Genomic DNA, 27,871 nt, shown 5'->3' with positions numbered 1-27,871 from the left:
ACACTAGCACCTAACTTATTGCAGACAGGGATGAGAGCGTAAGGCACTTCCTTTGGTTTTGCATCTCAGCCAGAGTAGGCATGCTCACACCACTGTGATGTACTGCTTTACTAACAAGTTTCTCACTCCGATCAGAGGAAGTAACAGGAGCATTTGCTGCTTTTTGCTGCCATAAGGCTAAGGGTTTGAAGATAGATATGAGTTCATCTGCATTGTGTAGCCAAGGAGCTGAATCCAAACCAGCTCCCAGATTAGAAACAGAACTGTGCTGAATGTAATTGGCCTGTCAAGGCTCAGATCTGATTATTCGAGCTGTAGCATGGTGCTAACAGCTATGAGACTTCCAGGTTTGAGCTTGAGCCTCTCTGTGAGGCAACCAGCTAGTTTAGGAATCTGCACTGCATGGCAGACACGTTTGTATTTCCTGGGTTCAAATGTCTGTGGTTGTAAACAGCAAAAAAACAAAACAAAAAGTCCGTATTTGTTTTTTTCTATCTGACTTTGGGAGATTTGAACCTGCTCCAGTAGAGATGGCAGTGCTGAAAGAAGGAATACCTGGGCAGTAAGTTCAGTCAGCTGTAAGAAGCTGTAGAAAGAGTAAGAATACAGGAGTGCTCTGTCACAGAGACTTGTTCAATTGCTGTGTTTTAAAAAATCAACGCTTGCTAAAGTTTGTTTCACTGCATGCTGGGGGTTGACTGGCCAAATCCTGCAGCATGGCTGCAGGATGCCTGTGCCCCTGCTCACAGGGGAGCAGCTCAACTTGTAGACTGGTGGAAAATGTTATTTCCAAATACTCTGCTTGGCCAGAGTACATGAGCAGCCCTCATTAGTATCTCAGACAGCACCATGTGGTACTTAATGACTAAAAATAATAGGAAAGATCCAGAAAATTAATATTGATGTATTTCTCTAATTGAAGATGACCATATTTCTTACCCCATCTGAGCTCAAAATATCCAGTGAAAAAATAAGGCAAAGCCTTCCAGACTCTGGCCCTATCACAAAGCTCTTCTGAGGCACGGTGATTTCCCATCCTGCTCCTCCACCACTGAAGCTCTCCCGAGTCAAGAAAACCAGCTCTTCCAAGTGGTATCTTTTTGCTTTCTGCCTCCACGTGCTCCTGGATAGGGACCTCAAGGACAAGACTTCCATGAGCAGATGCAAAAGGAAATAGGATTGAATGTACCTTCCCCTCAACCCCCCGTGATTCTAATCTTGTGATAATGGATGCTTGGGCAATAGGAGGAATGTGTTTTGTGCAGGTGGTGGACAGACTCTCATGCTTGCTCTGAATGGTGTCTTACAGCTGTTACCAGAGCTAGAATACTGGGCTAGCTGAAAAGCACTGCTCACACAAAGTATGGCATTTTAATATTTCAATTGTGAATATCAGCTGTTTTTATAAATGAAACGTTATCATTTAGATAGCAGCCCCTACGCTCCGTTTTGTTTCCTGCTCTGGTCAGCAAATTGGGAAAATCAGTTATTCTCACGCTCAGAAGTTACTGAGTTCCTCATTTGTGAGAGTTAACAGAAAGAGGCAGTCAGATCCTGTGCTCCTAATGCAAGGTTCTCTCGAGGAACTCTGGTTTGTCTAATTCCCACATCAAAACTGACAAGAGCTGAAGATCTTGCTGTTGTTTCCTAGGTGGTAACCTTTTGCCTCAGGATTTAGATAGGTTTTCAAGTGATAAGGTTTTAAAGGTCCCTAAGAGATGTGCTGGGTAAGCTTGGCCAGAATACCTGAAGCACAAGACTTAGAGGACAGAGGAGCTCAGGTTCCATCAGTAGGAGCTCTCAGACCACAGCTATCTGCCGTGGGATTCTCAGAACTAAATGTTCCTTAATGGAAAACAAGGCTTTTGAAAGAGCCTTTCCTGCAGCACTCTGTCCTGGCAGAGGAAGGGCAGTACAGTTGGGTGCATTTTATGTTCTGTGTCTCCATCCGGGCAGGATGGCTGTGGAATATTCAAGTTTGACAGTTTGTAAACCACCCTGATTAGGAAACCTTTGTGCCCTGCACTGGAGCAAGGAGGTGAGCTGACAGAAAAGGAGCCTGTCCTGAATGCCCATGGGGCTTTTTTAAACATCCTGGTAAAGTTCAGACCTTCCCTTGGCTCTCTGCCTTCCCCTCCCTAATGCAGGAGGTTTGATAAATTACAGAACACTACTTTAAAATTAAAAGCAGTTTGTTTGTGGAGGAACTGCAGTCATTTCATGCTTCTGGCAGGGGCCTCGTGATGCAGCAGCACAGGTAACAAGCAGTTATCTGAAATCCTGCCCTGCTGAGAGCTCACTTGTCAGCTGTCTGCAGCGTTGTGTGCACTGGGGGAATTATTTGGGGCCCAAATTCTTGGAGATGTAAAGTTTCCTCATCCCTTCCTTCTGCTTCTTAGAGTGGTTTGAGTTGGAAGGTACCTTTAAAGGCCCACTGGTCCAACTCCCCAGCAGTGAACAGGGACATCCCCAGCTCCATCAGTGCTCAGACTACTTAGGAAGCATCATGTGAGACCAAAAGGCGTTTTGGTGAGCTCTGCAATTCTCCTTCAGATGCTGCTTGTGAAATGCGTTGGGGGGAGTGAGGGAGTAACTGATGGTGCTGTTTGGGATGTTCTGGTGCCTCATAGAACCATTAGGGTTGGAAAAGAGCTCCAAGATCTCCAAGTCCAACCCCAGCCCACCCCACTGTGCCCACTGCCCACCTCCCTCAGTGCCACATCTCCACAGCTCTGGAACACCTCCAGGGATGGTGACCCCACCACCCCCTGGGCAGCTGTGCCACTGCATCACTGCTCTTTCAAAGAAATTGTTCCTAATATCCAACCTGAGGCTCCCCTGAGAACACAAGTCCCTATGAGCAGCTCGCATGTCAGAGCTGCTGAATCTTGGAATAAAGGTTTCATTCTCAAATATGGGAAATGGCTATTCCAGATCATTCCGTCAACAAGGGAGAATGCATGGCTCAATGTTAAGCTAGCTTTTTCTCCCCCTTTAAAAATACAGTACACGATGATTTCTATTAATGGTGGGAGGAAAAAAGTAGCTGTTGTGTCACAATGACTGCAGCATGTGGTTTGTCAGATGAAAAGAGGAAAGAGTAAATGTTCTGAGCCTGAATTCTGTACTGTCACATCATTTAACACACGCTTCAAAATAGAAAAATGACTCATTGAATGCAACTTAAGCCTGTGCTTGGCAACCTGGAGACAGGGTGGGGAAGGGAGAGGGAGGGACAGACAGAACATAGAACCTAAAGGAAATTCAACGTGAGATGTTCCCATAGTGAATACAGGCCAGATCGCATGGTGCTTGTGTATCACAAGCCTCCCAGAAGAATTTTCAGGAATAAAACCTGCATGACTGAGTACATCTATTCATTCTGAGCCAAATTCACCAGCTGTCATGGAGGAGAGTGCCACATCATTTTGCTGTCTTGGTAAGCTCCAGGAAATATACTTCTGATACCTTTTAATTGGGCTTATTTTGCTGCAGGGTATGCTTGAGACATGCATCAATAATGATCTTTCCAGCTTCCGTCTGCCAGAGCATTTATTCCCAGCAGATCTGGTTAGTAGCTGGACTTTGCTTTCAATCCTCCATAACATTACCAGGAATTTGGGCGTTTTGCTATGATTGCAGCTGGGATCAATATCCAGCTCGTGCAAATCATGGCCAGGATTTTGCACGCTTCTTTACCTGAGTGAAGTGCACAGGAGTCCAGGAACAGACAGCTGTCCACGGGCCATCTGAAGTCTTCCTGGGTTCCAGATGTGCTGTCTTGTCCATGGATTTCCCTGGAAGTAGCTCTTTGGTATATATGCAATGTGATAGACTTCATAAATTATCTCAGTTTTGAGTGTATTCCAGGACATATCCTCCTTCTACGATAGGGAGTCCTGAGACAGGAAGCAGAGATTGCTTCTTCCATACACTCGTTAACCTTTAATCAGGCAGTGAATAATTCCTTTAAGTATCAGACGATGAGATAAGAGGTCAGCATAGTGTGTGCTATTGGAACTTCCAGAGTTGCTCTCATTTGGCTCAGATCACTGTCCTATTGCCGAGACAACAAAATGGGTTTGATCAATGTTTTTCAACAGCACCAAAATTCAATCAGCCAATATGTTGCAATTAAATCTATAGATTTCAATCCAGGTCTAAGCTCTCTGTGTTAAAAGGTCAGCCAAGGAGCTCGGGCCATGGTGGACAATGGGGTAACCAAGGCTGTCAGTGTGTCTGTCTACAGGGTCTGGTGCTGGCAGTCCTCCTGTTCCCTGTGAAATGAGTGTTGGTTGTATGGCAGGGGACAGGTGGGAATGACATTAGAGCTGGCACCTGCTTATCAGCCCATCCAGCATCCTCAGAAGTGTGGCCAAGGATCAGATAGCAGGGAACAAGCTGCCTTCTTTCTTGTCTGGCTGCAGATGAAAGCATGCTGGGACAGCAAGGAAAGGAACGTGTGCAGTTGGTGCCTGTGTTGTCTTTGTCCTGTGGGTCAATAGACAAAAGCCCTCTCCTGTGCTGCTCTCAAGCAGTTATTTCCAATCCTTAGGTGTTCAATTAACAAATAAATCTTTGGGTTGTTTTTCAGAGTCTGTATTTCCACGCAGCATATTTGGCTGTCAAAGCATGATAGCGTGTTCCAACAGCTTGACATCATTTTTGCATCCTTATGAGCAAAATTGGGTCATGTAGCCTCAACCATGTGTACAGAGCCATTGCTTCCAGCTGTGCAGGAACTTTCCAGCATGTCTCTGCCTTAACCTCTTCTGGTTGCTTATCCTCAGTGCTGACTATGTGCAGTTTGGCAGTGGCATCCAAGTTTGGGATAGCTAAATAACTCATCGAGAGGCCACTGTGAGGTTTTCTTTCAAAACCTTACTGCTTTGACTTCCAAAAGATTAGGGGGGCTTACACTCAAGTACCATATGTGCTTTTGGGACCTCTCATGCAACTCCTCACCTGAAAACAAGCTGGTGGAGCAGCTCGAGTGGCTGATGGCAACTTGTGAAGATGCCATAACGCATCCGTGCTTCTGAGATCTTGCATCCCTGGGGCATCTGATTTTATTTTCTTTACCAACGTGCTTTTTTCCGTTTCTCCTCACTCCTTTGTCTCTTCTCTCCTCCCTTCACCTGTACAAACCTTTCCTCCCAGGAAGAAGCCTTTGCTCATAGTACCAGAGGCTGTCTGATGTGCTTTCTACTCTAATTTCTCCATCAAATAGGAGCAGAAAATTGGGCTTTCCTGCTGGGAAATGACAGAGCTGTCTTCTCTTTTGCTGTCGGGTGCCAAATTACTTCCGAGGGGCATATTTATCCCCAGAAAGGGAAGAGAATCAACTTGGAAAATAAGCTCCAGGAACAGTCTGAATCGTTCTTAGATTGAATTTAACCTGATATCGTAAGGTCTGACAGCTCACAGAGGGAATAGCAGCTTTTCCTTCAACACAGCAAAACAAATCTTTGCAATATGAAGTTGCAGCTCTCCTTTTTGTTCACATCTCCAGTTAGAAACTTCAAAACTAAGGTGAAGTCCTTACTCTGAGCCATCAGAGTACTTACTGGTGGCCACAGTAAGTTTTGCTGGATCTGATACTATGGGGAAAGACCCAAAGGAGTGGTGCAGTTAGGCAGCCACGATGTACAGTTAAATCCTGTCTATTAAAGAGCTCTTTTAAAGTGATTTATTGAGTTTTCATGGTGTTTGGCTTGGCAGTGGTTGCAGAAAGTTTCTGTAGCATTCAGCTGTGTGGTCACCGCCGTTGTGGTGGTTACAAGGGTGAATTGCCTTTCTGGTCACTGGCATTCATTTGCATCCACAGTCATGGCAACTGCACAATAAAACCAGAGATGCCTGCCAATATGATGCTGTTCATAGATTTTGTATTAAAATCTGGCACAAGGCTCTCTAGATTGAAAGAGGCTGTTTGTGCATAGCAGCAGATACAGGATCTGTAATATTTATTTATTTTTCATACGTACCGATTTATATACAAAAGGGATTAAACCAATGCCTTCCCACTTAACAACTCCTATAACCCATGCAGTGGCACTTTGAACTGCTTTCATACAGTTAAAACCTGGCTCTACTCACACAACCGTGCACTCCAAAAACCTGTGCAGTTGTACAGAAACAGCAGCAACGATTGAATTTGGACCTCCCCTCTGCTTCCAGCTGTCTGTCTCCCTTCCCCTCATCCTTTTCCTAGTCTAAATTGCAACTTCTTGGTGAAGACCACTGTGGTGAAAGGTAGGGAAACATCTTTGAGTGTTGTATATATTAGAAGCACATGGTGACTCTAGGTAAGAGATGTTCTTGAGTTATCTGCTGTGAACATCCCTAATAACTAAATTTGGCCTAATAACCCTTTTAAATCTTAAATTCTATGCATTAAGGGTTTTTTGTGTGACCGCCCAGCAATACAAATGCGCCGAGTCTCTCACACTGTGATTTCACCAGCTGTATTTTTGTTTCTTGCTCTGAACAGGCTGCTGAACAATAATCAGATAAAGCATATCGTGAGAAGATCCTTTGAAGATCTGGAGAACCTGAAGTACCTGTGAGTTGATAGCTCAGTAATCTCTTAACTATTTTGAAATTTAACAGCTCGCTTCTGAAGTTTTCCAGCGAAGGGTGTGCTTTGTGCACTCAGAATTTCTGGATGTTAATGTTGTAGCTGTAAAACATTGCCTTTGAATCCAATCAGAAAGCTCTGCTTTGGATTGAGGTTCGTAGCTGTTTCCTGTGTCTTCTCAAAGACGTCTGCTGTGTGGTTATTCTGATGCATTTCTCTCTCTCTCCTTTTCAAAGTTACCTTTATAAAAACGAAATTCAGAGCATCCAGCAACATGCCTTCCATGGGCTGCACTCCCTGGAGCAGCTGTAAGTATTCACGATGTGTGTCAGAGCTGAGCTGTCGGCTCATCTAACCCTAATTCTGCACTTCCAGTTGTGGAGTGCACTTAGCAAAGAGTGGGACGTCCAGCTTTGCTGTCCAGCATTGCACTGGCTTCATCTGCATGCAGCTGGTCCCAGTATTGATCTGGGTCAGGCAATATGAGGACTATTCCTCTGACATCCTATACGTTCTCTCCCAGTCCCGGACCGCTGGAGCATAGGAATAACTCAGCTGTGCTTCTGAATACTTTTGCATCCACAGGCCTTCCATTGGGAGGGAAATACGGACGCGTTTGGTGGCTTGAAATAGAGTACAGCTGCCCTCCTTTGTTTGCTGTGACTCCTGGAGCACAGTGTAGGGTCTGGCTGCTCTCTTCAATTGAGAGCAGTGTTTGTGTTGCTCTTTTGTTGGAAGCAAATGGATGAAATGCAAGCTGAGAGCTGGGGTTGGAGTATTTAAGAAAGCCACCAGGAAGGTGATGCATTAAAGCATCTGGAAATTGCAATGGGGAGAAGACGATGGAGGCAAAGAAGCTAAGTGATGGCCTTCCCTCCAAGCTACATAGCACTCTGTGATGAAAGCAGCCTCGTGTGCTCTGCTGGCAGCTGGAGCCTGTCACAGCGACGTTGCTGCTTTCCTTCTGCTTATTGCAAATCTGCGTCATTTGTTCTAAGTAGTTTTGTGTTTTGACTGTTAGTGCTCCATGCTCAAGGTGGGATGGAAAGACTGAGCTCTGACACTCTTCATGCAGCTTACTAAACTGGGATTTGATTTTTCATGCAGGTGTCATGATATGTTACATGCATGTAGGTAAATGTGTGTGCCAGAAAGAATGTAAGCGTGGGTGTTTTAAGTGCAGGCATCATTTGCATCGTTGGAGAACAGGCAGCAAAGGTGAAACCACTAATCCCTGGATTGTCTCAGATGACAGTTTGTAGGGCTCGAATGTGACTAGCAATTTTTTTACAAAAGGAGTAGAATTCAGCTTGTTCTCCCGGCTGACAGCAAAAGAGGAGGGAGCATAGTGGAAGTTCCAGCAAGCTTAATACTAGCTCTGCTCCCATCCTAGTGTATGGGATGGGTTTCTGGGTTTCCTTCATCCAGCTCTTCAGTGATGCCTGGGAGAAAACATAGGAAGTGGATCCTGGCTGGGCTGTGCTTGCAGACATGGTGCTGGCCATAGTGATGCTCTAACAATGAGCGTTCCAGACTTGATGTCATGAATAAAAGGAAAAAAACAACAAAACCACAAAACCAACAAACAACCCTCTGAAAGGCCCATCTGTTTTCAATCTCTCAGGCAGGCATGGTTCCAGAAGAATTAGCTTTGCTCAAATCCTGCTGCATTTTCCTGTACCCCACAGGTCAGCTTTTCAAGGAGAAGCATAACCCAGTTGATAGACAGTGTCAGGTGTTTTCCTCAAGGTCCAAAGCAATGACAGCAGCTATCTCAAACTTCCTATAGCACATGCATTTCCCTCTCCCCACGCTTGCTCCCCACCACAGGATCTGAGTCCGTGTGCCTTGGTTCATGCTCTGATAGCAAACCATGCATTGTGACTCCTTCCATTACAGATCAAACAGCCATGTGGAGGCTTAGGCAATTATTTCTTAATGCGGTCAGCTACAATAGCAGAACAGAGTATTTGTAGATCCATGATTAATCAGTTTCCACTGTGAAATTTATGCCTGTGTAAAATCAGGGGGGAGAGTTTTGGCAATGTTCAGAGTGCACTGAAATGCCTCTAAGGGTCAGGAACGTCTCAGCTATGTTAGTCATGTCACAGCAGATGGGAAGAGGGAATCTCGGCTCTCTTGGTGCGTTGCTGCAGACCTCAGGTTTCCTTCCCTGATGGCAGGAGGTGACTGGGACAGTGCGAGAGATCTCGTACACCTGTGGAGCAGCAAGTCGCTTGGGATTTCAGTGGGACTACCAATACTAACCTTCATTAACAAGAGCAGGGCTGTTTACATAGATGTTCCATTTAGATCATGTTGTTCCAGCTGACTGCATCTCTGTTTTTGGAGAATGTGTTTTCTGTCTGCAGAAGCTGCATAGCCTGATGGCAGCAGGTTCTCTTGATGTTTCTGCTCTCACTGCGTGGACTCGCTTGCTGGGAACTCCTGTTAGCATTGCAGAGAAATGTAGGCTGGAAGAGGCCTCTGGGTGTCCCCAGTCTGAGTTCCAGCTTCAAGCAGGACCAATTTCAGTTTTATCAGGTTCTTCAGGGCCTTTTACTACAAATGAATTGTTAGCAAACTCATGACCCCTCTCAGAAGGGCTGACGACTGCTTTATAACATGGCAATGTATTCCACCCCAACAATCCAAGGGGAGGCTGAGGCACGAGGGCAAGGTGTGCAAAGTTGCAGTTATGGTGGCTGGATGGGGAGCTGCAGCTGCAGGCTGCCTGTGGGAGCAGCTTTGTCCTCACACCTGACAATGCAACAGGTTCATAGTGATGGTGGTGGCTTTAGGTTTAACAGAAGGACAAATCCGACCTGCTCAGTGTTTGCTGGAGTTTGTAAAGAGTGGGAGTAAATAGTTTGGTATAGGGGAAATACAACGCTGGTTATTTGTATGGGAAAGTTAGAGACAATGAAGAAAAGGCTGGCTTCTGAACAGCATCTGCCCTGAGATGTGTGGTGACTGATTAGAGGATGTTGGTGCAGCGATTTGGAAAGATCCTCTGTCCTTTAAACTGAGATCTGTACCCTTGTCCTTTGCGGTTTTCTGTGGCAGCTACCTGCACTTCAACAACCTGGAAACCCTGGAGCCAGAGACGTTCAGTGACCTGCCCAAACTTGAAAGGCTGTAAGTAAAGATGCGACCTTTCATGTGAGCAAGGGGAGAGAAGGGGAAATAAACCTTTGTTTTCTGTATTTTGAAGCGAAGTGTGGTGATCTCCAAACTGGAGAGAAATGGAAAAAGCATCCTTAAAGATGCAGGTTTTATGCACTTGCAAGGTAGGATGGTTAATGAGATTGGGAAGGGTTTTCTCGTCTTGTGTTATGTTTCTATTTGAGTAGGGGTAAATCTGTAGAAAGTTAATTTTATTCCAGCTGTAAGGTCAGCATTAATCACTGCTGGGCAGTGCGGACAAAGTCACAAGGAAGTCTAACAAGAAAAGCATGCATCCTACTTGAAAGCAGTGAGGAATCAAGTCTTGTGCCTCTTACTCTCTTGTGCCTCTTACTCTCTTGTGCCTCTTACTCTCTAGTGCTGCTTGTAGTGACAGTATAGCCATCAGGAAAGGGACACACACAGAGATTCCTGCTCCATAGTGAAACCAACAGACACTTCTTTACTGCATGCAAACATGCCTTGCGTCCGTGCGTGGGGGGAAGACAAAACTGGGAAATCCAAACACCCTTGGGATAAGTCAGACCTGGATCTGCCTGCTATGGCTGATCTCAGCCTCTGTGTTTGATCCAACAGAAATTCTGGATTTAAATTTCAGAGGAAGGTTTGTCAGCATCCAAGCTGGGCAACTAGACTGAATGTGCCTGTACACGTGTGTGTGCAGACAGCTGAGTGCAAGCGCACTGCTTTTGTATTTCTTTCCTGTTCCATCGTCCACTACAATGAATTCTTACCTTTTGTAGATGGTCTTTTGTGAATATTAATGTAATGAATAACTATATTTTCTCCTTTAAGGAGGGTTAATTGTTCCATCCTGTGTGTTTCGTGTTTCATAGCAATCAGTGGTGGGTTTTTTTTTGTTGTTTTTTTTTTACTGGAGAGTTTGAATTGGATCTGCTCATGGAGTTGGCTTAGTAACACTGAGTCTGGGGGTTGTCTGCTCTTGCTGGAGCCTTGCTCCAGTGGCTGCCCCATCCAGCTTCCATGTCTTGTGCAGGGGGAGAAGATCTCTTCTAAACCAGAGCTGACCCGGGTGCAGGAATCACAGGGTGGGTCCAACCCATAGGGATTTTGTGCCCTTTCTGCTCCCTTTGTAGAGCATGAAGCAGATTAACTTGAAGATTCCAGTTTAAATCCGTGACATCACGCCTTGAGTCACCATTTCCAGTACACACCCGCTCTCTGCTTTGGTGTGCTGCACTGCACTCACAGACAAACAAAATCTCTGTAGCTCATGGAAGCAAACACAGTAAATGTAAAAAGTGAGCTCCATCTTGGTGAGCAGCCTTTGCACTTAAGCTGAGTTTTGACTCGGGATGTTACCATCTGCAATGCAAATACTGAATAATGTTTTGGCATGGGTTCTTCCATTGCAGATTCTTGCACAACAACAAAATTTCCAGGATTCATCCAGGGACATTCTCTCAACTGGAATCCCTCAAACGACTGTAAGTGAAAAACATTGCCTGCAAAGAGCATTTGTTTATCTTTGATCAGATGGCCAGGACTTGAGGAAAAATGTGCCTGGTTGGCAAAGCTCTCGGTTGTTGCACTTCTAAGGCCACTGTTAAGTTTATAAAACAGTTCTGGTTGGACGCAAGAGCTGATTTAACCAGTTAGTAGTTATTTCACACTGATGTCTAATTAAAATCTAGCTCTAATCTTCTTACAGCTCGCTAATGCCCCAGGCATGAGCATTCCTGAAAAGTCATCCCAACCCTCTGCAGCCCTACGTGCTCTGGTCCCATAAAACATCCTGCAGAAACGTGGGATGTCCAGGCTGCACATGGGATCTCAGTCATGTCTTCAGATTTGTCCTAACATGGAAGGAAAAAAAAAAAAATGTGCTCAGAGGAGTGCCACAGGTCTTGGTTCTCATCCAGGAGGGAAAACCCTGCTGTGTTATTCCCATGTAACCTGACAGTCTCTTAATCTTGCATTTTGATTGCTTATAACCCTTAGTACTTAGATTTGTTTGTCTTTTATGATCTGTGGAAATAAGTTCTAAGATGCATTTCTTTGGGAGGGGCAATAAAGCAACAAGAAACACAAAGAATTTTGGTGTCTTACCACGATTTTAAACTGCAAGAAAGTAATGTGCTTATCACTATCTCACCCCAGTCCTCTGTGATTTCTGCAAGCAGGTAGAATACTTCATTTTCTGAACAGAGAACAGCTCATGAAATGTTGTCTGCACATGTCAGAGAAAAAGATGTAGTGTCTATAAAAAGCCCTTTCGTGGCCTCGTGTGAAATCTCACTTTCTCAGATGTTTGTCCATTAAAACATTAGGCCTTTCTCTCACGTATTTAGATGGCTAAGACCCATCTACTATAAAACTGTCTGGGGAAGGAGACATAAGCTAATCCCCCAGCAGCCTCCTTATCCTTGCACGTAGCCCTGCACGTCGTAATGAGGTCAGTGGGAGGAAAGGCGTGGGTGCAGCTGGAGGTCACCAGTGCTCCCATTCGACATGTGCTGCAGCAATAAAAGTTCTTACAGCGGTGCAGAAATGCTACAACCTCCAGGATAAGATTGATCCCATGCACACTGAAATCGTGGAGGTGTTTTTGCTGATTTCGGCGTGCTCCGGTAATGGCTTATGCAGGGGGATGCTGTTATTCCCATGTGTTCACTCAGATGCTTTGCATCTTGCAGGCTATCTGGTTGGTGAAAAAAGGGTGACCATATAGTGAATGTTGTGCTTTGTGCTCCTACAAATGAACTGCGGGACTGCATTTTAGCACTTGGGCAGTTAAATGTGCAACACTATGCATAATTGGGTTTAATGGAATGATTTTCATTTGAAACTGGGATAGCTGATAGGCGAAAGATTGTCAGTAAAATCACTCTGACTTGGTTGAGCACCCTCTCTAAATGTTGTGGGAATGAACTATCTCAGATTCTGCTTTGGGATACAATCAAATGCCAGGCAGAGCAGGCAATTGTGAAGCTGGGGGCTGACATGCCTTCCCCTGCTCTTGCAGGCGGCTGGATTCCAATGCACTGCTCTGTGACTGTGACCTGCTGTGGCTGGCTGAGCTGCTGCAGAAATACGCTGAGCTGGGCAGCATCCAGACTGCAGCCACCTGCGAGGCCCCGCGGGAGCTGCACGGTCGCTCCATCGTCACCCTGACTGCCCAGGAGTTCAACTGTGGTGAGTGGGATGCAAAAACCCCACGGCCCCAGGGCTGGGCTCTGGGCTTGGAACTGCTTTGTCCATCTGGGAGTGCTGGTGGGCAGTGGGCTGACCGTGAGCCAGCAGTGTGCTCAGGTGGCCAAGAAAGCCAATGGTATCCTGGCTTGTATCAGAAACAAGCGCAGCCCTGCAGAGAGTCGAATTGGCACAAATGAGCTCATGACCTCTAGCGCATGGGAGGAACAGAAAAGGTCTGGAGACAGCAGCTGGAACAGACCTGCTGCCGTGGACTGTGCTGCACCATGAGCCGTTCCTGCCACTATTGGAAATTTGCCCTCCTTTAGGCATGGGCGCACAGTGGGATGCCTGTCAAACCAGCCAGAGCACCTGTGGTGGGAACATTTTGCTGGCATTAGGCTATTACGCTGGTCTTGTGCCAGCTGGGGAAGACAAATGATGCATAATGCAGCATAAAGCCCTAACGATGCAGAGAGCTGATATCCGAGTCAGGATGGAGCCTGCTGGCATGAAGCTGACCCACTACTTCTTAGCAGATGTCAGCCAGCAGTGCAGGTTTGCACTGGCTCAGCGTTTTGAGTCACGGCGCTTTTGGTCCCACATCAGCATCCTGGAGGTTGGTCACCAACTTGCAGACTGAAGAATAAGGGCACAGGCCTTTCACTGAGCAAGGTGGCAGGTTCTCTCTTAATCTTATGAATAATCCAGCTGTTTTCACTGGATTACTGGTCAGCATAGAGATTATGACACGAGTAAGTATTCTGCTGAAATGAGATCAAGTGCTTTAGACAACGTGCCTAAATTCCTTCCTATTTTAGCACATCCCTTGAATATGTTTGGCTTGCTCAGTGCATGAGTACATCTTAAAATGAAGCACGTAGTGAAAACCTCAGTTGAATAGGGTTGATTCTATTCAGGAACATAATGAATGAAATTCTGTCAAAAGGGAAGCAGCGTGATTTGCAGAGTGCTGGCACTGTTTGGATGGAGCCAGCAGTCACTGAGAGCTGTGGGCTGCCAAGGGCATGAAAACGACCCATGTGAGGATGCCATCAACTCTTTGCTTGTTCTGGGGAGCCAGGGGCCAACTTTTGATGAAGCAGCATACAGGGAGTTTTTGTGCCCTGTGTGCCTGGGCTGAGCAGGAGGCAGCCACTGGCAATCAGAATGGCCACACCAATCCTCGATGGTACTTGGGCTTGGGGGGCTGTTCCACTGCTGGCATTGTTTGTTTTGCTGATGCTGGTAAGGAGTGTTGGGCTGGGTGCTGGTGTGCTCTGCCAGGGGCTGGTTGCTCTGGATGTGGTTTTGTGCTATTGGATTGTGTTAAAATGGTCTTTTGCAGAGAGGCCTCGCATCACCTCAGAGCCCCACGACGTCGATGTCCTCTTGGGAAACACAGTTTATTTTACGTGCAGGGCAGAGGGCAACCCAAAGCCTGCCATTATTTGGCTCCACAACAAGTAAGTGCCATACAATGAGCTCTGGTGTAGCAAAGATTCCTACCAGGTACTGAACTTTTCAGTGACTGCTGCCATTACAAAGGCTGTTTAGTGTTTTCAGTGTTAAAGATATAGGAATGGATATTCCATGGATTGCATTTACCTTCTTTTTAATGGTATTCTCTGATGACCGTGTAACCCAAGTTATCTATTTAAAATGTCTCATGTGTGTTGCAGTGAATTTCAAGAGTTTATAGCTCTCCTGCAAACATGCTCTGCAGGCTGAAAGCAATTGTCTTCTGATAAAAAAAAAAAAAAAAAAAAAGTATTTAATCTTGCTCTCAGCCACCATATTTGCCATTTATTAACTGCTGAAATGCTTCTTGTATCTGGATTTTTTCTCACTGAAGGACCAGTGTGCTGGGTGTGTGCTTTTCTATCGAGGGGAAAATTACTGTACACCACTGAAAGGTAGACCTTGCAAAGCAGTGTATAGATGAATGTTCTATACAGCAATGCTGAAAAAATATATGGCTGTGCTAGATGCCAAAGCATTTCTGAGCAGTGCTACACAATAGAATATTCTGTGCTCAAGCAGTTACCCACTGAGGAAGTAAAGTTCCTGAGCTGCTTTACGAGCTCCTTGTCTGAGGGAGTCTGAATAGGGGCTGGTTATTAATAAAAATGATCAATGTGTGCTCCTTCAGTTAACTCCCCACTAGGCAAAGTTTCAGCACAGAGCAAAAGTTTACATCTGACTTAAGTCCCCCTGGAAGGAAGATTTTGTTGGGGAAATGCTGGCAGGCTCCCAAAGATAGCATTGTAAGAGGGATAATGATAATAAATGTTCAGCAAATGAGGTATGACTACAGCGAGGAGACATCAGAGGAATTAAACAAATGCCCAGCAAGCATCTTAGTTGCATAGTGGATTTGGCCTTTGTCCTGGTGGGAGTGAGGTCCCCTCTCCCTTCTCAATCATTTGCTGCCATCCAGGACTCCTTCATGCTGGGACAAATGGGGTGTTGCAGTGAGACCTGCTGCTGCAGACTGGGCTCTGGAGACTGGAGCCATTGCAGAAAGAGGGAAGATGCTTCGCAGCTCTTACATCCCAGACTGGAATCCAGGCTGTGGTGGGGTCCCATGGTGCCTTTCTCAGAGGTTTTTGTCTCCTCTAAGGCTCTTGGGCCCACTCAAATAGAAATGGCTGCACACAATAACAATATGCATTTGTTATTATATTTACATTTAGTAAATAATAGGAGCAAGCTTTCTGAGCTCAGATGCATGGCAGTAGCAACGGTGCTATTGCATGGGAACAGTACGCTCTCCTGATGGACAGTAAACGTCGCATATAGTCAGCAGTGAGAGAGAAAATAGCTCATCCCATCCAGGGAGTAAATCAGAGCTGGAGATGGAGTTCAGTGCTCTAAATCATAACCTTTGCTATAAATGTCACGAAGTCTCAAAGCAGTGTCAAGGAACACCAATATAATCTAATTCATGCGAAGCCCCCTGGCAGCTTGTGGGAAGAACATTTCGGCTTTCCCCCTTCCGACTTTGCCTGTCTGTGGCTGTTTTTCAGTAATGAGATTGACATGAAAGATGACAATCGCTTGAACCTGCTGCAAGATGGCACCCTGATGATCCAGAATACCAAGGAGTCAGACAAAGGTGTCTACCAGTGCATGGCCAAGAACATCGCTGGGGAGGTCAAGACCCAAGAAGTCGTCCTGCGCTATTTTGGCACCCCATGTAATTGAGCCTTGGGTACCTCTTGATGGCTTGGGAGTGTGGTTGGGGCTAGAAGTGGAGCTGATCTCTAAATCCTTACTTTATATGTGCCAAGTAGTTCTTGGTGTGCTGGGGAACAGAGTGGCTAATAGTATAATGCCATCTTTGGGGTGGTTCGTTCATGGGAATTGGGAATTGAGAGATTGGAGATTGGAGGTGATTTGGGAGTAGAGAGGAAATTTAGAGGCTGTGAAGAATTCTACATAGTGATGGGGACACAGGAGTGGGGAAATGTCAGCAGCAGGGTATGGGGAGGTTGTGTGAAAAAAGAGGGGCTGGGGGCAATGCTGAGGATTTGGAGGTCAGGGAAGAGCTAGATGGATGCTAGCTGGGCTGCATGAAGAGTCTGAGCAATTTCTGTCCGTAAGCAAGCAAGCAGCAGGGCTCCTGGTTTCTGAAGCACTCATTTCCTTCCAGCCAAGCCCACTTTTGTGATCCAGCCGCAGAACACTGAAGTGCTGGTTGGGGAAAGCGTCACCTTGGAGTGTGGGGTCTCTGGGCATCCCCACCCTCGCGTCAGCTGGACACTTGGCACAGGCTCTCCTTTACCGCAGGATCCCCGCTTCACTATCACCAGCTCTGGAGGACTCTTCATCCAGAACGTCACCTTCTCAGACCAGGGACAGTACAACTGCAATGCCAGCAATACTGAGGGATCCATCCGGGCGACGGCGAGGATCATAGTGCAAGGTGGGAAGCCCCAGGCTGGTGCCGCTTCTGGGGTGAAGTGCTCAGTGTGTGTTTAATCCCTGTGTATCAAGGCCAGTTAATTTTTCATGCTCCCTCTGAGAATTAATCTGAGCTTGTGCTGTGACTTTATTTTTTTTTCCTGCTGCTCAGTTGCTGCTTTCCCTTCCAGATTCTCCCAGGTTCCTCCTCGTCCCCACTGATCAGACAGTAACTGAGGGACAAAGTGTGGATTTTCCCTGCTCTGCTGAGGGTCACCCCCCACCTGTGATTGCCTGGACGAGAGCAGGTATGGCCTCACTTGACTTGAGTTTGTCTCTTTGCCACCATCCACAGGGTACGGGTGAGAAAAGCTGTGTTGTAGATCACCAAGGATAATGTTAAGCACTGAGAAAGGCTGCCCAGAAAAGCAGTGGATGCCCCACCTCTAGAGATGTTCAAGGCCAGGTTGGATAGTGCTCTGGGCAGCCTGACCTGATGGGGGGCAATGTGCCCACGGCAGAGGGTTGGAACTAGATGGTCTTTAAGGTCCTTTCCAACCAAAGCCATTCTGTGAGAACATGTTCTCTTAGGTCATCATGTTGAAAGGAAGGAGTGTGCCATTTTTCATCAGCGTGAAACCTACAGAAAGCCTTGAACATCCTCCTGCTGAGGCTTCTACTTCCTTTGGAAGGGCAGGGTCTGGACACCACCATCAACCAGCTCTCTGTCATTGCCATCGCTTTGCTTCTCTTGACGAGCACACAGCAGGAGAATGCTGGTCACTGCTGACACAGCTCTGAGCTTCCTTTTAGCTCAGGAAAAAGCACTTTGGGCCAACAGGTGGTGGTGAGCTTTTAAAGTCTCAGATGATTGTTAACGCTGGCTCCACCAGACTGATCCCATCTAACGCTTTCTGGGACAGAAGCCAATAATGCTTGGCCCAGAGGCCCTCCAACTTTTCCTTATGCTTCACAAGCCATAATTAATGGTTTAGTGGAGGATTCATGGCTATTGTATTCCAGCTTCCACAGCAATAGCCCTGACATGGGGTTAAGAAGGAGCAGCTGAAATTCTCTACCACGCTCTCTATCTCCTTTAACCCAGATCTCTGGTAGAGATGTCAAAAGGCTTCAGTGACAAGAAGTAAGATTAAGAAGGCAGTTTTGTAACTAGATTTGCAAGGTCATTTGGCAGTGCAGCAATTAACCAAGCTTTGTAGCACCTTCATCTGTTACAGCCAGGACAAGAGGACAAGATGGGGAGGAGCAGAATTCATCCTCAAAGTCACTTCTGACAGTGTAGGGAGGGTTCAGATTCCTTGTGATATTTGATATAAATAAACCCTTAACTGGAAGAAGGCGAATATTTAAAGAAAAAAAGTCACCAAAGTTCTGACATTTTTGAAGAAGTTAGTAAAATATCTATTTTGAATTTAATTAGAGGAAATATTGGAACAGTACAGTTTCTAAACTGAAGGAAGTCAAAATGCTGAATTAAGAAAGAGACAATCAAATACATGGAAACAGTTAGAACTAACCCACATGGTTTGGTTAACTGAACACAGAGTTGCTATCCATCAGGTGTCAGGGAGCCTGCAGTTTTCATTAAGTAAAGGCTTACAAGGGAATTAAAAACATACCATCTTCTTCCCACTGCTCAGACAAGAGAACTCCATCATTGTCCTGGGCGTGGGAAGAGCAGCATCTGTCCTGTTCCCCTCTTAGCAAGATGAAGGCTGTATTTCAGGGTGGCTGATGGCACGCTGGGGACGACACGAAATGTTGAACTTGTAGATCCACCAGTGATGGGAGGAGAAAGCTGAGAAGTGATGAACTAATTGAGCTGTTTGTTGGAGCAGGGGGACCGCTGCCGAGTGACCGAAGGCACAGCATCCTCTCCACGGGGACCCTGCGAGTGATGAGGGTTGCCCTGCATGACCAAGGGCAGTACGAGTGCCACGCCATCAGTGCCATTGGTGTGAGGACCCTGCCCGTGCAGCTGGCCGTGACCCCGCGGGGTAAGCTGGGGTGGTGAGAAACTCGGGCTGACCAATGGCTCTCGTTAGGTTCACGTCATGGTGAATAAGGCAGTCGGGGAACTGTGGGATGGGATTTTGCTTTTGCCGGGGTGCAGACGTCTGGCCACCAGAGCTCCGTCAGTTGGTGGGAAATTTGAAGGAAGTTTGCAGGGTGCCAAGATTTGTGAGTTGGAAGGAGCTGCTTTGGTTTTCCTTCCTTGGAAATTTATTGAGCTGTCAAGAAAGAGTATAACCGTGGGAATGAAATCATCTGGGGTGGGCAGTGATTGGGGGAAGGGCTTGTATGCACCCCACAGACACTGGGCAGGGCTCTGCGACCAAGGAGTGGCCTTGTACTCTAACACCCTTCAGATGAGCTCTATTATCCAACCAGTTTGGGTGAGGCCCTTCATTGTGTTTGGAGCTTTTAATAAAATGATTTTGGTAAAGGAAAGGAAACCAAAGGTTACTGTTGGAAAATTCACAAGTTGTGTTAATTGAATTCTTAGTAATATTTATTTATTTAATTTGGGCCTTTCTATAGAACAAGTTGTGAGATTCCTTTTTTTTTAATTATTTTTTTTTCTATTTTTCGTATTTAAAAATTCTAAAGAAAAACACCCGGTTCCCTCTCACCAAGGCATAACTCTGGTTCCAGGGACATTTATCTTAAACATTAGCTTACAAGGTCATAGGTTCAACCTAAATTTAGGTGTTTTTGAATATTAAGCCTTTGTAAAAACACAAGTCACACAGGAATGTGTTTTGATTTTCTTTTTTATTCCCATATAAATAATCTTTCTACATGAGCAAACGTTCCTGCTCTTTCACAGACTTGACAGAATTTTACTAATGGTAGGCCGGGTGGAAGGAAACTAGAAACATGAAATTAGTAATGCTTAATGAAAAGAGCTCGCAGAATATTTTAAAAGCAGAAAGATCAATAGAATGACTTGATGTGACCTAACACTTGCCAGATGGCTTCATCTGGTAACTCCTGAATCAATTCATAGTCATCACTTCAGCTACTGCACCTCTCCTATGCAGAAAGGTTGAGGGAACGGGGCTTGTTTAGCTTGGAAAAGAGAAAGCTCTGAGGAGACCTCATTGTGGCCTCCCAATACTTGAGGGGAGCATATAAGCAGGAGGGGGAACGGCCGTTTATGGGGGTGGATAGTGATAGGATAAGGGGAATGGTTTTAAACTGAGACAGGGGAGGTTTAGGTTGGATATTAGGAGGAAGTTTTTCACACAGGGTGGTGAGGCACTGGAACAGGTTGCCCAAGGAGGTGGTGGATGCCCCATCCCTGGAGGCATTCAAGGCCAGGCTGGATGTGGCTCTGGGCAGCCTGGTCTGCTGGTCGGTGACCCTGCACATAGCAGGGGGTTGAAACTCAATGATCACTGTGGTCCTTTTCAACTCAGGCCGTTCTATGATCTTTCCTAGAAAGTCATTTAATGGAAGATTTTAAATGACATAGAAGCCAGCACATTCCCATATAATTGCCGCAAATAGAGATGGACAAGAGTAGAAAGTAATGAATGTAAATGATGGAGGACAGTAGTGGAGAGACAGAGAACACACTTTGGTTGGGAGAGTCCTTGCAATAGCACAAAGAGGCATTCTCCCAGTGGTGAGATGCTTTGCACGTGGATTTGTTTTCCTTCATGCATTTACTGTGACTCTCCTCTGTGCTGCACAGTGATTCCTGTGTTCCTTCACCCCCCACAAGACGTGGTGGCAGAGACAGGGCAGGACGTGGCCATCACCTGCGCTGCCCAGGGGGACCCACGGCCCACCATCACCTGGGTGAAGGTAAGGGGCACTGCACTGCCAGACCAACATTTCAACTGTTTTGGGTTCTTAAAGGGTTTAAAGGAACGTTGCTATTTCTCAAGCTCAAAGCCTTGCAATGCGCATTCCTGTTTTCTCTTGCTCTTCTTTCCAAAGAGGTAACATAAAGCCAGTGACCTTTCAGGATGTTAGGGATGCTTGACTGACTGTTCCCAGAGAAAACTGCAAACTGATTATTCTTTTCCTAAGTAGTTTTGCTTATTTCCAGGATTCCCACTGCCGGAACTGGATGGTGCTTGTTGGCTCTAGCTTAGATGGGACAAAGCCATGATCCTTCACAGTCAGTCTGCAGCTTGGCTGCTCTTTTGAAGAATTCATTAGACGGAGCTCTTCAGGCTTTTTCTTGCTGTGCCATAGCATTACACCTCGGATCTTTCCTGGCTACGAGGACAGTCAGGCATGCAACAAATTACAAGGGAAATAGCTTGAGCCTCATTTCTCCTGTGGAGATCTGTTGGCAGGTGACATGCAGCTTTCCAACAGTGGAGCAGAAGGAGAGAGGAAGCATTACGCTGGGCCAAGGCAGTGAAAAGATATTAAGGAAAAAAAGAATGAAATAAATCTGAAGCCACCAGCCAGGCTGAGAGGTGGGGTCGAGCACAGTGCTGCTCAGAGCCAGCAAAAACTGCGATCTGCAGCCCTACGCCAGAAAAAGCCCTCCGTTCCAGGCTACTCCTGAAGTTATTTAGACTTATTCCTGCAGCACAAAACTTCTATGCCAGCCCATCTGTGCAGAGTGCAGCGCAATGGGTGCAGCACCCGTGCCCTGCAGCGAGTGCTGGAGGCAGAGCAGGCTCGGGAGCTGAGCACGCTGTCCTCGCAGTGGCTGCAGGCAGCAGCAGTGTCCTCGGATGGCTTTCTGCTTTCTTTCTTTCGAAGAGCAGTGCTAACATCTGGTGGCCGCGTTGGCTCATCGCATCCAGTTTGCTGAAGGCTGGGATGCAGGGGAGCTTCCCCCACGCTGACGCAGTTTCTGTCTTTCGGAACAGGAGGGGATTCAGATCACGGAGAGCGGCAAGTTCCACGTGAGCCAGGACGGGACCCTCTCCATCCAGGATCTTGGCGTGGCTGACCAGGGCAGATACGAGTGCATAGCACGGAACCCCTTCGGCTTCACCTCCAGCGCCATGCAGCTCACCATCACCGGTAGTGTTAGCTCCTCCTGGCGCTCCTTTTTGCCCTTATGAAAAGCAAGGGTTATGTAGTGTCGATGGTCGTACTTTGGATGCAAACTTCTTTCTTTAGCTTTGCAGACAGGTTGCTCACAAGCACCAGGGGGAGAACCTTCTTAGCATGTGCCAGCACGCTCCCACATCTGACCCCAGTCTCACGCACCGGGAAGGGAGAGGGAGAACAGCACTGCTGGTGCGAAGCGGGGGCTTAAACATTCCCCCTGTCCCCAGGGGCTGGGCAATAAGCCTCTGCTTTTCAAGCAACCGCTCTGTGCATTAGGGAAAGTGGAATGAATAAAGAAGAGCAGCACTCCTCTGCTGGTCAGAGCAGAGGTCAAGTGTGGCATTGTGCCTCGTAGAGGGAAAGGAAGAACTGATGAGGGGCAAAAACGCAAAGGCGAACAATGAAGTTAACAATCTGAGTAGAGACCTTTACTCGAGCACGTAGGAATTACCAGCAGGAATAGTGAGCAGCTTATTAGGTGAAATTAATATCATTTTCAGGGACTGTATGCAAGGGGCTGAAAATAATCTGAAATCTCTTTGTTACTTGAAATTATTCCTGAGATAATTTCTGTGATTTATTCTTGGTTTGTCCCTCATTTCCCAGCTGCCTGCTGCATATGCCAGTGCTCAAATAAAGACTAGTTTGCTTTGCTGCGAAAAAGGCCCTGGCTCAAAAAAAAAAAAAAACCCGCATTTTTATAGGAATTTATCATTTATTTCTGAAGGTATTCAAGCAACAGCATTCATTTTTGTTTTAAAATGGTGGTGTTGATGCACTAACACTAACGAGTTGAATTAGAAGTGTCCCACAAATGGAAAATTAACATTTAAGTGATGCCTTCAGATGAATGTCATGAATTCTAGAAATGTCCTTTGTGGGAAATAAAAGCATTATTTTCTGTTCACCCATTGAGATTTGTACATTTTCTTTTTCCAGTTTAACCACCAACCAAAGCAGGCGTTCATTTGCGAAGCTGAACAGGAACAGATTCTGAATGCGTGTTGCACAGCCATCTCCTGGAAACATCACCTCTTTTTCTTCTTAATTAATTAAATTTAAAATGAGAATTTAATTTAATTTCTTCTTTAGAATATCTGTTAGAAAAAAGACACCGAAGTTTAACAGTGGTTGAATTACAAATGGAAATACAACTTGACCTGCGCTAGAGTTACTTTGGTGCCTGTCCTCAGACAAATTTTCTTGAGCTTGGAAGACAAATTAATATCCAAGTAAATGCACAGTATTTATTCTCTCTTTCTGCTTTGGAAAGCCACGGACGTCGGTCGGAGTGGTGACACATTTGTAGCCACATCCCTGCAGGAAGCCATCAGCAGTGTGGACCATGCCATCAATTCAACACGCACTGAGCTGTTCAGCAGGTAAATATGTGAAGGAGCTCACATCTCATTGTGAGAGATGGGGATGAGAGGCACTGAATGAAGCTTTCTGAAATCTCGTTTTATCATTGACAATCCGCAAATGAAAGCTATTGTCCAGGGTACTGAAGGTTGAAGCTGTACCATGTAGATGTAAGGATGTGCTAGAATTTCATAACAGGAAGGTGTTTGGGATCCTGGAAAAAACTGGTATATTAATAGCTCTTCTTACATTGAATATATTAAAAGCATGCATTTTGTCAACTGGAGTTGGCTCCAGAGACAGTACACAGGAAAAAGTAAATCAGCATAGTCGTTTTGTGAGTGCAATTGACTTTGTGCAGGAGAACAGAAATGCTGATACAATTCTTAGGCATTTCCTCAATGAAAAATGACATCTAAGAGAATGAAAACTCCTTCAATTTCCATTCCAAAATATGGTTTTTATTGAAACAATGAACAGTTTGTATTAAGCCCCAAACCTCTGGGTTTTGGTGACTGAAAAATAAATGGCTACAGAAAAAAAAAAACCAACCCGCAGATACCAAGAAAATTAAATATGTTTACCTTCCTGGGGAAGAATATCCTGTCTTTAATCATCTGCAATATGAGGGTTAGCTACATTTACGTGTTCTGGTTTTGGAGGTTAAGCACCAAGGCAAGCTGAGAACCTGATTCCTGCAGGGTCCCATTGCTCTGAGTGCTGTGTGTTTATTTTGATGTTCTTCTATCTCTTCTAATTCCTTGGGACAGACGCCCCAAGACACCCAACGACCTGCTGGCCCTCTTCCGCTACCCGCGGGATCCTTACACCATTGAAACAGCCAGGGCAGGTGAGATCTTTGAAAGGACTTTGCAGCTGATTCAGGAGCACGTGCAGCAAGGTTTGATTGTGGATATGAATGTCACAGGTAAGGGAGATTTTATTTCCCTTCTTAACCACATGGGTAGAATGAAAGTAAAATAACAGTGTGTAGGCATGCAGAAAATGTAAAAAGGCTTGTGCAATACTGTGCCAAAATGTCTCAATCGATTATAGGTATGGTAAGAAATGTGTTGTCTGGGTTGCAGTTCTATCTAAGATCTCATGGGTGTCATAACAGCCAGAGGGTTGTGTGGCTGCTGAACCAGCTCAGCGCTCAGGAGAGTAATTCAGTTTTGCTAAACGTTTCCTGATTGTCTATGAAGACATTGATCCTTATGAACATTCATCCATCTAACTCCCACAGCTCCAGAGAGGAGCAGAGCATCAGAGTGCCTCTGTGGGTCTGAGTTTTGGTCAGAGACATTTCACAGAATCATGAAGGTTGGAAAAGACCTCCAAGATCCTCAAGTCCAACTCCAGCACACCCCACTGGGCCCACTGCCCTCATCCCTCGGTGCCACATCTCCACAGCTCTGGAACACCTCCAGAGATGGTGACCCCCCCCCCCACCTCCCTGGGCAGCTGTGCCACTGCATAACTGCTGTTTCAGATATGAAATTTTTCCTAATGTCCAAACTGATTTCCTGCCTTCCAAGTGGCAACAAGCAAAATACTGAAAACTCTGGTGTGTTTGGGTTCTGAACAGAGAAAGGGGATCTTACGCCTGATTTTTGCCATGTGTGGTCTTTTAGGACTTTGACCTCTTAGCTATATACTCCCACGTGTCCCACCACTCAGATTACTCTTTTTAGGACAAGATATCAAGCACCACAGAAGTGGAACACCACGGTGCTGTGCTGGCCAGAGATCACAGAATTGTAGAACACCCTCAGAAGGCACCCTAAGGATCATCGAGTCCAACCCCTGGCTCTGCACAAGACCACCCAAAAATCAGACCATGTGCACGAGAGCAGTGTCCAAATGCTTGTTGAACTCAGGCCGCTCAGGGCTGTGACCACTGCCCTGGAGAACCTGTTTCATGCCCACCACCCTCTGGTGCAGAACCATTCCCTGATATCCAGCCCAAACCTCCCCACAGTTCCCTGCAGAGATCTAAGTGCCCTGCAGTAGCCTTCCTGTGTTTGGACATTTCCTTTCACTGCACATTGCTACCTATATGTGTTAGTCGATGTGTAGCAGGCATGTATGTTTGGGGCCCATAAATACTCTATGCCTGCCTGGATCCACTCCAGGCTGCAGGGAATCTCCCTGCAAGCTGCAGGTCAGGTCTGGGCTCATTGCCCTGCCAGCCTCTCCCTGTTCCTGCATACACCGCAGCATTATTCAGCACATCGCCAAGTCACCAACAGCTTCCCTGCTGCTCGTCACGTAGAGTTTGGGTGATCAGTGGTGCTCAGGGTTGCAGCATTAACCCAGAGAGATGTGAAATAATCCCAGTGCTGACTGCAGAACGGGAACCAAGCTGCCTTGCTGTTTGGTCTGCCAATCTCAGCAGTTCTGATTTCCATCTCTGCACAGTTCGCATGAAATGCTTTTCCCTTTCTTTTCTTTTCTATGGGTCTGATATTATCTTATGCTTCCACATGTTCTGTATCACATGTAGCTTGGAGATATGGTCCTCCCATGCCCATCCTGGGAATCCCAGATGCAGGCTTCCAACAGCACCCTGACATGGGAACCAGATGGCACAGTGACTGGCTCTGACACTGCACTGTTGGTTCCATTTGCAGGTTATCGTTACAACGATTTGGTGTCTCCTCACTACCTGAATATGATTGCCAACCTGTCTGGCTGTTCTGCTCACCGCCGCACACCCAACTGCTCTGATATCTGCTTCCACAAGAAATACAGGACACACGATGGTTCCTGCAACAACCTGCAGCACCCAATGTGGGGTGCTTCTCTCACCGCCTTCCAGAGGCTCCTCAAACCTGCTTACCAGAACGGATTTAACCTTCCCCGGGGGTTTTCCTTGGCAGAAGATGCCAGGGACCTGCCCCTTCCCTTACCCAGGCTTGTCTCCACAGCCATGGTTGGGACTGAGACCATTACCCCAGACGAGCAGTTCACACATATGCTCATGCAGTGGGGCCAGTTTCTGGACCACGACATGGACCAGACGGTGGCAGCCATCAGCATGTCTCGCTTCTCAGATGGAGCACCCTGCAGCCAGGTATGCAGCAATGACCCACCCTGCTTCTCCGTCCTGATCCCCGCCAACGACCCACGCGTCAGGAATGGGCGCTGCATGTTCTTTGTGCGCTCCAGCCCCGTGTGTGGCAGTGGGATGACCTCCCTGCTGATGAACTCTGTCTACGCCAGGGAGCAGATCAATCATTTGACCTCTTACATCGATGCCTCCAATGTGTATGGCAGCACCGAGCAGGAATCACGTGAGCTGCGGGATTTGAGCAACCAGAATGGGTTGCTGAAGCGAGGGAGGATGGTGCCCAGCTCAGGGAAGCACCTCCTGCCCTTTGCTGTGGGGCCTCCCACTGAATGTATGAGGGATGAGAATGAGAGTCCTGTGCCGTGCTTCCTGGCTGGAGACCACCGTGCCAACGAGCAGCTCGGGCTCACGGCCATGCACACACTGTGGTTCAGGGAGCACAACCGCATTGCTGCTGAGCTGTCTGTCCTTAATCCCCACTGGGATGGAGACCTCCTGTACCACGAGGCGCGGAAGATTGTGGGTGCCCAGATGCAGCACATCACCTATGCCCACTGGCTCCCCAAGATCCTTGGGGAAGCAGGGATGAAGATGCTGGGTGAGTACAAAGGCTATGACCCCAGCGTCAACGCAGGGATTCTCAACGCTTTCGCCACTGCCGCCTTCCGCTTTGGGCACACTTTGATCAACCCCATCCTGTACCGGCTGAATGAAACCTTCCAGCCCATCCGCCAGGGCCATGTCCCCCTGCACAAGGCCTTCTTCTCCCCTTTCAGGATCACGCAGGAGGGTGGGATTGATCCACTCCTCCGTGGGCTCTTTGGGGTTCCTGGGAAGATGCGGGTCCCCTCAGAACTCCTCAACATGGAGCTGACAGAGAAGCTCTTCTCCATGGCACACTCTGTCTCCCTGGACTTGGCTGCTATCAATATCCAGAGAGGACGAGATCATGGCATCCCACCTTACAACGACTTCAGGGTCTTCTGCAACCTCTCGTCTGCACAGGAGTTTGAGGACCTCAGAAATGAGATAAAGAACTTGGAGATCAGGGAAAAACTCAGGAGGTACTGTAGCCTGGACTCAGAGGGATCAAAATCACTGGAGATCAGCTAGTGAAAAGCTTTTGCTCCTCCTAGAGCATCAATCAAATAACCTTCCTATCGAATAACCTTCCTATCAAATAACCAGCTGTTGCTGTCAGATATTGGGATAAGTTAGTAGCTGTGGTTTGAGAATGGAGTAAGAGAAATAAGGTCTCTCCAAGTGATCAGGCTATTTGTGAGCGAAATGTCATCAGGCACTGCTGTGGTGTAGCTTGGGAGCAGACTGAGCCTTGGAGCTATTTTCCAGAGAGACTACCTGCAGTGTATGTACTGGCTGCTATTAGCTTACTCTTTCCAAGACAGACCTTTATCCCAGTGTCTTTTAGATAACACCAAATTAGAAATATGTTCTAGATTACTTCCTGTTGTACACATGCCTACAATAGGATCAAATTTTTGTCTTTTTGATAGTTTTTAAATGTTTGTGGGTTTTTTTTGTGTGTTTGTGTTTTTTTTTAA

The 27,871-nt window shown here is 46.5% G+C and overlaps 1 protein-coding gene across 2 annotated transcripts in view; it reads left to right on the top strand.

The window, feature by feature from the left end:
• Positions 1-27,871, top strand: part of LOC100549696 (peroxidasin homolog) — a 45,449-nt gene that overhangs the window by 12,004 nt on the left and 5,574 nt on the right. The window contains exons 3-17 of one of the 2 annotated variants that reach the window (XM_085241465.1): positions 6,494-6,565; positions 6,817-6,888; positions 9,647-9,718; positions 11,143-11,214; positions 12,753-12,922; positions 14,268-14,385; positions 15,949-16,118; positions 16,575-16,847; positions 17,017-17,133; positions 18,685-18,843; positions 20,547-20,659; positions 21,688-21,844; positions 23,148-23,256; positions 24,007-24,164; positions 25,870-27,373. In XM_085241465.1, coding sequence (XP_085097591.1) covers positions 6,494-6,565; positions 6,817-6,888; positions 9,647-9,718; positions 11,143-11,214; positions 12,753-12,922; positions 14,268-14,385; positions 15,949-16,118; positions 16,575-16,847; positions 17,017-17,133; positions 18,685-18,843; positions 20,547-20,659; positions 21,688-21,844; positions 23,148-23,256; positions 24,007-24,164; positions 25,870-27,373 — 3,336 coding nt within the window. The remainder of the gene's footprint in view (positions 1-6,493; positions 6,566-6,816; positions 6,889-9,646; positions 9,719-11,142; positions 11,215-12,752; positions 12,923-14,267; positions 14,386-15,948; positions 16,119-16,574; positions 16,848-17,016; positions 17,134-18,684; positions 18,844-20,546; positions 20,660-21,687; positions 21,845-23,147; positions 23,257-24,006; positions 24,165-25,869; positions 27,374-27,871) is intronic. The other variant, XM_085241466.1, reaches the window with a different exon arrangement.

This window comes from Meleagris gallopavo, chromosome 22 (assembly GCF_905368555.1).
Source record: "Meleagris gallopavo chromosome 22, MGAL_WU_HG_1.1, whole genome shotgun sequence".
NCBI lineage: Eukaryota > Metazoa > Chordata > Aves > Galliformes > Phasianidae > Meleagris > Meleagris gallopavo.
The sequence above is the reverse complement of the archived record's forward strand: the minus strand, read 5'-3'. Positions and strand labels throughout refer to the sequence as shown.